The 8,879-nt window shown below is 32.5% G+C and overlaps 1 protein-coding gene across 1 annotated transcript in view; it reads right to left on the bottom strand.

Annotated features, from left to right (window-relative positions):
- Nucleotides 1–248: 248 nt before the first annotated feature.
- Nucleotides 249–8,879, bottom strand: part of LOC129807443 (cystathionine gamma-lyase-like) — a 29,584-nt gene continuing 20,953 nt past the window's right edge. The window contains exons 5-6 of the mRNA XM_055856706.1: nucleotides 7,534–7,861; nucleotides 249–927 (exon numbers count right to left, since the gene is read on the bottom strand). Of these exons, the coding sequence (XP_055712681.1) occupies nucleotides 777–927; nucleotides 7,534–7,861 (479 nt within the window). The 3' untranslated portion in view covers nucleotides 249–776. The remainder of the gene's footprint in view (nucleotides 928–7,533; nucleotides 7,862–8,879) is intronic.

The following is an 8,879-nucleotide window of genomic DNA, read 5'->3' as shown; positions in this document are numbered from 1 at the left end:
CTGTTGAAACACCGCAAACTGTCCCAAGCAGACAATACACCAAGTGATATTTGAAAATTCTGCTACCTGGACAAACAACAGGTGGGAAAATTGATTCAATATGCGCCAGATGAATGCTATTTTCCAAATAGTCAAACGTATATTTTGCAGCCATTTCGCAATAGCCATTCATGCAAATTTTGACCAGGAAAGGGAGCAAAAAAGGAAATAAGAGGAAAAAAACATCAAACTCAATGTCATCGACACTATTGTTGTAAAATAGAAAAATAGATTTATTTTAATAGAATTGAATTATTTTGAATTAATTTCCTACAGTTTTACTGTTTTCAATACAAAAAAAAAGAATTTTGTCAATTGAATTTAAAAAATAATGCAGAGCTTCTTTTTAGCAATTCCTTATAAGTTTTTTTTTATTCTCTCTAGTACACAACAACTGCAATTATTATCAACATTTTACACAATTTAATTTAAACATCTCGAAAATTCTAAATTGATTTTGAGATACTGCAATGTACAATGACGAAAACTTCACAATGTTTCTGGTATCACCAAAAACATCATTATATTACTCCAATTGAATTTAGATTATATTAAAACATAATTTCAAATCTTACGACCCATTTTGCTGTATTTATTCCATCGTGAAAATTCTACGTGACGTGATTTTGGTGCATATTCATTTTCCCCTACAAACTGTTGCTCAATTTCTCTTTCGAAGCTCAAGAGCTTAGTGAAAATTGCATAGATCTGCTGAATAATATAGATAGACTGTTTTTTTACGTAGCCACTGCAGCTGCCAAAGCCTGATCCAAATCCTCAATGAGATCCTCAACGTTCTCCAATCCCACTGACAGTCGAATTAAACTGTCGCTGATACCGAGTTTTTCTCTTTGTTCAGCCGGAACAGAAGCATGTGTCATGAGTGATCTGCGAAAGAAAAAAAAACAAGATAAAACAGAGATTAATAAAATATTTTGTGATTTTAAAAATGTTCAGCCTCAGCACGTTGAACACAATTATTGAACCATATTGATAAAGAATTCTTTGTGATTCACAATATTTTCTGAAATTTCTTTTGCGAGTTCAGCAACCTACTCGAATTTCTAAAATGCTTCACAATCCGAGATAAATATTTAAGCGTTTATTTTTAAAACCGCCCTTAACGACTGATTTATATTTAAAATAACAAATTACTCTAAATTTAAGGGGTATAACGTTACACAAATTTTAGAATAATAAAGCTGAAATGGACATAACAAACTCTTTTAAAATTGCTTTAATTTTAAAGCTGGTCAGGTCAGGATGACCTTTTAATTAAACCTCTTTATAGGAAATTTTAAAGTAATATTAGATTAGATCAGAGGTATGCAAGAACAGGATATGGAAACTTTGTATTTTACATTTCGTATTTTACATGTTAGTATTGCACATTTCGTATTGCGGAAACTTCGTATTCTAGTACATTTCGTATATTTTACCGTTTTGTATTTCACATTTCGTCTTTCAGAAATTTTGTACAAAATTTGAACAGGCGTTCCTGATAACTTTCCAAAGCAAATAAAATTTCCCTTAGCCCTAAACAGGAAATACTGATAATTAGAGCTTGAAGTTCGTCTTTAAACTCAGACCCGAGGCGCATAGCGCCCTTAACCCCATAAAACTGCAATTCTATTATTTTATTGGTTGATATGCTTGTGTAAAATGTATAGCAGACGAAATGTTCAATTTTTGTACAAAATGTATGAAAGACGAAATGTGAAATACGAAATGGTAAAATACGAAATGTACTAGAATACGAAGTTTCCGCAATACGAAATGTGCAATACGAACATGTAAAATACGAAATGTAAAATACGAAGTTTTCATAAACCTGCAAGAACCGTTTGAAACCGAACAAACGTCAAATGAAATTTGTACGTCATGGGCAATACGCTACCTGAACAAACTTATTTTGACGTTTATTCGGTTTTAAACGGTTCTTGCACACTCCTAGATTAGATAAAGCATCATTAGTCTTTAACTGAAAACAGGAAACTTTCGGTATATCAATGAATTTTGAAGTCAAAACACGGTAAAGACCTTCAAGAGGAGGAAAGGGACAGATAATCCTAACCGGCTTATGTAGGTGAGATTCTTAACGTGAGCTAACTCGGAGTGCATGCAAATTCGATTTGATGCTGAAGTAGGGAGACGCCATTCAGTTATCTTGAATCAAATTCGTGAAATTATACAAATTTTGTATTTAAACCAAAATATCAAGGATTTGGATGAACTGACAGAAAAGTGTTATATGGGTGAAATGTAGACCAGAATGTTCTCTATAATTTTCCTATAGAACATGATCTCATCGATTACTCAGAAGCCAAGATACGCGAGGTTTTTTGTTTCTTAACTCGTTTTTTCATCCAGAGTTCCCCAAGTAGTCATTTGTTGAACTTCAACTATATCAAAGAATTGTTGTATTTTGCGGGACTTTCCATTTAAACCCTATTTTAAGTGTCTTGGTGGAGTAGAGGCAGTCAAATTGGCATCTGAGTGATTTCAAAGCGTTATTATTGGAAAAATCAATTTTTTCACACTTAAACGGCAAAATCGGAGTGATAGCGTAGTCTGAGTGGAAAATGATGTATGGACGAAATGTAGAGACAAATGTTCTCTACAATTATGTTGAAGTAATCATCAAAATCGGTTAAGCACGTGTCGAGATAATTGAGGTTATGTGATATTGAAATTGGTTTTTCGACTGTGGCGCCCCTGGTGTTGGTCCCACGAAGTTCAAATATTCTAGAAAGTTGTAGCATTTGGTGAGATCTTTCGTTTAAGCCCTCATTCATCAAAATCGGTCACATAGAACCGGAGATATGATTTTTTGAATTTCGTGAACTTTGACCCCTCATATCTCCGGTTCTATTGAAACCACAGCGCGCATACGCACCATTTTGGAAACGTCCTAGACTGGACTACAACATACTAAAATTTCATTAACTTGCACAATGCCGTTTTTGAGAAAAGTGACTTTGAATTTCGATGAATTTTGACGCTATCACAGCGCCACCTGTGGTGACTTTTTGAACTTCCATCTGAAAGTGCTCATCGAGACGAAACCAAAAAGGTAAAATTTAGGTCGCTATGTTAATTAGAACCGGAGATAGAGGCCGGTCAATGTTCGAACTTTGACCCCTTATAGCTCGGGTCAGGGGTTATGGATCGACTTAAGGTTTTTTTTGTTTGATAGGTATAATCAACGGCTACAACATACTAAAATTTCAGCCCGATGCACAATGGAATTTTTGAGTTATTTAACTTTTAAGATTTTAAAATTTTCTTTTTAAAAAAAGCGCCACTAGCGGTGGTTTTATGAACTTGCGATGTTAGAAGGAGAAGTGGCATTTCACGAGAGCTTTCCAAAAAGCCCTCACTTTTCAAATTCTGACAATTAGAACCGGAGTTATGGCCATTTTAAGAAATTTTTTTTGGACCCTTATAGCTCGGGTCAGGGGGGTCGGGGGACCTTAAGTTGGGCATTGATGGAAAGCTCTAAGGCCCAGCTATAACATACTAAAATTTGAGTCCGCTGAATGCCATAGGGGCGGAGCTATTGAGAAAACAAAAAAAGGGGGGTCTTCAAAATGGCGGAAGGAGGGGTGGGGGGTGGGGGGTCTATGCACCAAGTTGCAATTTTCACCCGATATATAACCTTTGCCGAAAACCGCAAGTCGATATCTTTTTTAGTTTAGGAGCTATTAAGCTCCAAAGAGCGGCCGGCCGGCCGGCCGGCCGGGAACGTAAATTAGCCACATATATATTCGTGATCAGGAAGTGCTGAAACACATTTTGGCCAAATTTGAGGTCGATCGGACGACATGAAATTTTGTTAGGATTATAGTAGGTGAGATTGTTAAGAATCTCACCTAATAGAGGAGATTTCTTGAAGGTCTTTACCGTGTTTTGACTTCAATGAAAACAGGAAATCTCGAATTTTCTAATTAAATCTTTAATTTAAATATTTAAATATTCTATATCTCAGAATTAAGGTAATTAGGCTCTTATAATACTGTCATCTCTAGTTATTTCAAACTTAGATGAGATAAATCTTAGATCCTTAAATCTTAAAGCTGATTTATTATCCGCTAATTTATCAAAGGTTTCAAGGCTAATTTTATCAAAGGGGTAATTGAGGAGTTACCCCTCTATTCTATCTTTAACTCTTTCGTCTCTTTTGGGACTCTGGTACCCAAAGAAGCATATGAATATTCTATGAAAAACAATGTTTTTTTAATTATTCAGAACTGATAAAAATCCGATTCTTGTGGATGATTACAAACTATAAGGATGTCCAAATGTAAGATATTTTTTGTAGGACCTCAATTAATTCCTGAGCTTAGATATTTTTGATTAAAAAATTGTGCAACTGGTTTGCAGCATATGCTGCAAGCCAATTTCACAATTTTTTAATCAAAAATATCTAAGCTCAGGAATTAATTGAGGTCTTACAAAAAATATCTTACATTTGGACATCCTTATAGTTTGTAATCATCCATAAGAATTTTTTTATCATCCATAAAAATTTTTATCAGTTCTGAATAATTAAAAAACATTGTTTTTCACAGAACATTCATATGCTGCTTTGGGTACTCAGAGTCCCAAAAGAGACGAAAGAGTTAACTCGGCCTTTAGAAAAGATAAACTATTAGATTTCCAGTTCTCTAATATTCGAATGACAGCTGTCAAACACACGAGAAATTCAAAATGCCCCCCTTTACAAATGAGTTTTTATTTGAATTGTACGCTTAATCATTCGGATAACGAAGCGTTGACTATATTTCGTATTCCCCAATAATATTCTTTAAGTTTAAAATACCAAATTTCTCTAAGCCTTTAATCCGTAAAGTAAAAAAAAACGCACAATAACGACGCTGAAATGAAAAAGCGGATCGGGAGAATTTTTAAAACCTTGAAATACCGAAAATTTTCAGGCAAATAGAAATATTTAGAATAAGCGTCATTAGACTTTTAATCGAAAAAAAGGAAATATTCAATTTTAATACTAAATAGTAGGTGAGATTGTTAAGAATCTCACCTAATATTCAACTTAAATCTTTAAACCTAAACACTCAGAATTGAGGAAAAACTTTACTATTTATCTAAGCTGAAAATTCAAATTAAATTGTTCGTCACGAGGGTTACAAGGATCTTTTAAACAATCTCCATAATACAGAGTGATCGAAAAGACACAATTTTTTTAATACACTGGGAGAATTCCGAAAAAGTTAAAATAACATTCCGGTAATGTTTATTTTACCCTGCAGTATTGATCCGAAATCGGTGTAAATATTATGCTTTTTAGGTGTTAAAGTTACCCTTTTTCATGTTAATTGTACCCTTAACATTAAAAAATGTTGATATATTTTTACACCTAAAAAGTTTAAAGTTATGAGGAAATAAAGTTAATCGCACCCCCGTTTTTTCTCAGTGTAGGGTATTATGATGGGGTAATTTGGAATCATGTCTATTTTGGAAACTTTGAAATTTTCACACTATTTGAAATGGCCAAAAAGATAAATAAAACCACGAAGAAGTGCAAGACTTTACAACTCGAGAGTATTTCCTCGTTGTCTTTCTTTTTGCCATCGAAAACTGTTAGGAAATCTGAAAATTCCAAATTAGACATGTTTCCAAATTACCCAATTTTACCCTAGAAATCATTCATACGAAATGTATCAGACATGTTGTTTATTTTTTATTTTTATACAAAGCCAGCATATTAAACGTTTATGTAATAAAACAAACAGAGTTTTTGAAAAAGTTTTTGAAAGCGAAGAGTAAACTAACCCTTGTTCAAGAAATTTAATTTTGTTTTAAAGGGGGACCGTGGTGGAATTCGTCACAGTTGTGAATTCGAGTCCTTCCCAGTGCAAATGATTGTAGCGTTTGAAGCGACATATTTATAGCATTTATAGCATTTATTTATTTATGCACATTTATCATAATTATGATAAATGTGCATTCAAAGTTTGAAATTTGATTCATCCTTTGCAAAATGATCATATTTGGATCTATTTGATCCTTTTATATTTACCAGTGCATTCACACCGTAAACCGAATAAAAAATTGTAAAACGTACAAAAATGTCAAAAACGTCAGCACATCAAAATAAATAAATAACAATAATTTTGTTTTGAATATAGGGGGGAATAGGGCATCTTTGAAATGGAGTACCTTTGAAATTGCGCTTTTTTCTCCAATTTCTAAAATAAATTAAGACTTCCCATAACTTAATTCAGCATTACAACTGGTTTATGAAAATACATCGTATCACGGTAATGTCCAGTTGTATTTAAAAAAAAAATAGGAGAAAGAAGTTCAATTGCAAAGGTACCCCATTTCAAAGGTGCTCCACTTCCTCCTAAAAGAAAGGTCAGATATGTTTTCGAAAACAATACTAACGCATAGCATAAGTATATAATTTGAAATATATATAATCCGTGTTTTAGTGAAAATAATCCAATCAAAAATTTGCTTTCTAAAATTTTGAAAAATACAAAATTTTAGTAAAAAGAAAAATCAAATTAAAACAGATTTCTGGTGCTGTTCTAATGAAAAATGAAAATTTTTCTCTTGACCATTTTTTTTTAGCACTTTACTTTTTTCAATTACTTCTGCATTATCTCTCTTCTTTTTGTTAGTATCTGTCTCGACTATTTGGCACAGTCATCACACCTCAATCGACCACAAAACAGTCGAGACAGGAACCAATACAAAGAAGAATCGATTATGTAGTTGCACTTTAGCACAGTAAAATGTCAAAAAAAATTGTTAATTTTTCATTGGAATAGCACCATTTGTCAGTAAAAAATATTGGAATGACCAGTTAAAAACGAATTTAGTTGCTGACGAAAATCAATTCTTATTACTGATCGAAATTTGTATGATTGGCTTCAGCCGCTTCAGCACAACTTTTAGATCAAGAACATTTCATAAAAACAAAATTCACATTCCCACACTAACTGGGAGAAATCCGAAAAAGTTAAAACAGCATTCCGGAAATGTTAATTTTACCCTGCAGTATTGATCCGAAATCGGTGTAAATATTACCCTTTTTAGGTGTATTTGGGGTTAAAGTTACCCTTTTTCATGTTAATTTTACCCTTAAAAAGGTGTAAAATTAACATTAAAAAATGTTGATATATTTTTGCACCTAAAAAGTGTTAAAGTTATGAGGAAAAAAAGTTAATCGCACCCTCTTTTTTTCTCAGTGCATCTTTCTCAAACCTTTTGAATATGTTTATCCGATTCTAACTCGCCCTACATTTTCTTTTAAATTCGTATTTTGGATGATAATTTCAAAGATAAGTTTAAATCGGTTATAAACCAATAAATTTTACAATAAATTGCGCAGAAAAAACAAACTTTGTGAATTTACTCGAACTCGCTTTTCTTCTTAAGAAGTTATGCAAACTCTTAAATTTTTCAGGAATTCCTGAATTTTTAAAACAAACCATATAAAATAGTTAAAGAAAATAAAAAACTTACGGAAGCTCTGCGAGACTTTCATAACCACCGAGACTCTCAGCTAGTGTGAAAACTTTGAGATTCTTGAAGAAATCTTTTGCCTGCTGAATTCCTCCTTTTATGTAAAATGACATAATGCCACTGTGTCCGTAGCACTGACGAAGAGCTAATTTATGCTGTGGATGACTTGGCAGTGCAGGATGAAGAACTTTTGTCACATATGGACTCTTTTCCAAGTGTTGTGCCACCCTGAGGGAACTTTTGTGATGCTGCTCCATTCTCAGTGCCAGTGTTTTGAGACTTCGGTTAACTTGGTAGCAATCAAAAGGTGATGGTACAATTCCCATTGCTATATCCATTTATTCAACAGCAAACCCCATCCAAGATGGAAAATGGAAATAAAGTGCAAATGAAATTGTGTTAGATTTGCAAATAATTTTTCTATCATGCTCTGGATAGATATAAAAGTTTTTCCTAGTCTTAAAAGCTGCTTATTGCAATATTATGAATTCACAAATAAATATCCTGAATGCACTTGGGAATTGAGAATAAATCTTTCATTTTAGTTACGCTTCAAGTATAAAAGAACTCTTTGAAATGGATTTTCATTCAATCAATCTTCCCAACTCTCATGGGATATTGAGCTTTCACTCAATTCACACAACAACAGAAAGAAAATCCATTTTCCTTCTCTTCAATAAAGCAAAATAGCTTTTTCTCCATTGACTTTGCATCTATACTGAAATACATTGTAGTAAAAAAGGATATTCATCTTAGATAAATCCCAGAAGATAAATTCATTCTACTTAAACCACTAAAAATGCAGTGAAATTATAGCAATTAATTGCATTGAAAATTAAAAGCATATTATCTTATCTTAAATTGATAAAATTATCTCTTATGAAATTTTTATATTGAATTGCTTTGAAGTTAATTTTTCACTCTCATAACAGTTTCTTTTAAATCAGACCAATCTCGAAAAAATTGCTCTCAAGTGTCTCCAATAAACTGGAATTGCTATCTTTGAGCTCTTACATGTGACTTTTTGATAACGCAAATGTATTTCTATATTTGAGCAGATACTATTCAAGGTTGCAAAATATCTTGCAAAGATGTGATCTTTTTTTTTAACTTCAGACGTAAGTACCAAATCCTTTATAATCTTTAAAGTATTTACTATCATTTACAAAATGATTTATAATTAAATGTGAACTTTCTGACAAAGTCGTCATCAGTTTATCATCTCTATTAACTTATAATTACAATTTCAAGCATCATCTTCAAAGCCCATGTCACTTAATAAAATAAAAATAACGTCGCGTCCAAGAGGAATTAATTTTTAAATGCTTTATTAAAATTATAATTTT

Source organism: Phlebotomus papatasi, chromosome 3 (genome assembly GCF_024763615.1).
Source record: "Phlebotomus papatasi isolate M1 chromosome 3, Ppap_2.1, whole genome shotgun sequence".
Lineage (NCBI taxonomy): Eukaryota > Metazoa > Arthropoda > Insecta > Diptera > Psychodidae > Phlebotomus > Phlebotomus papatasi.
Note: the sequence above shows the minus strand (reverse complement) of the source record. Positions and strands in the feature narration are given on the sequence as shown.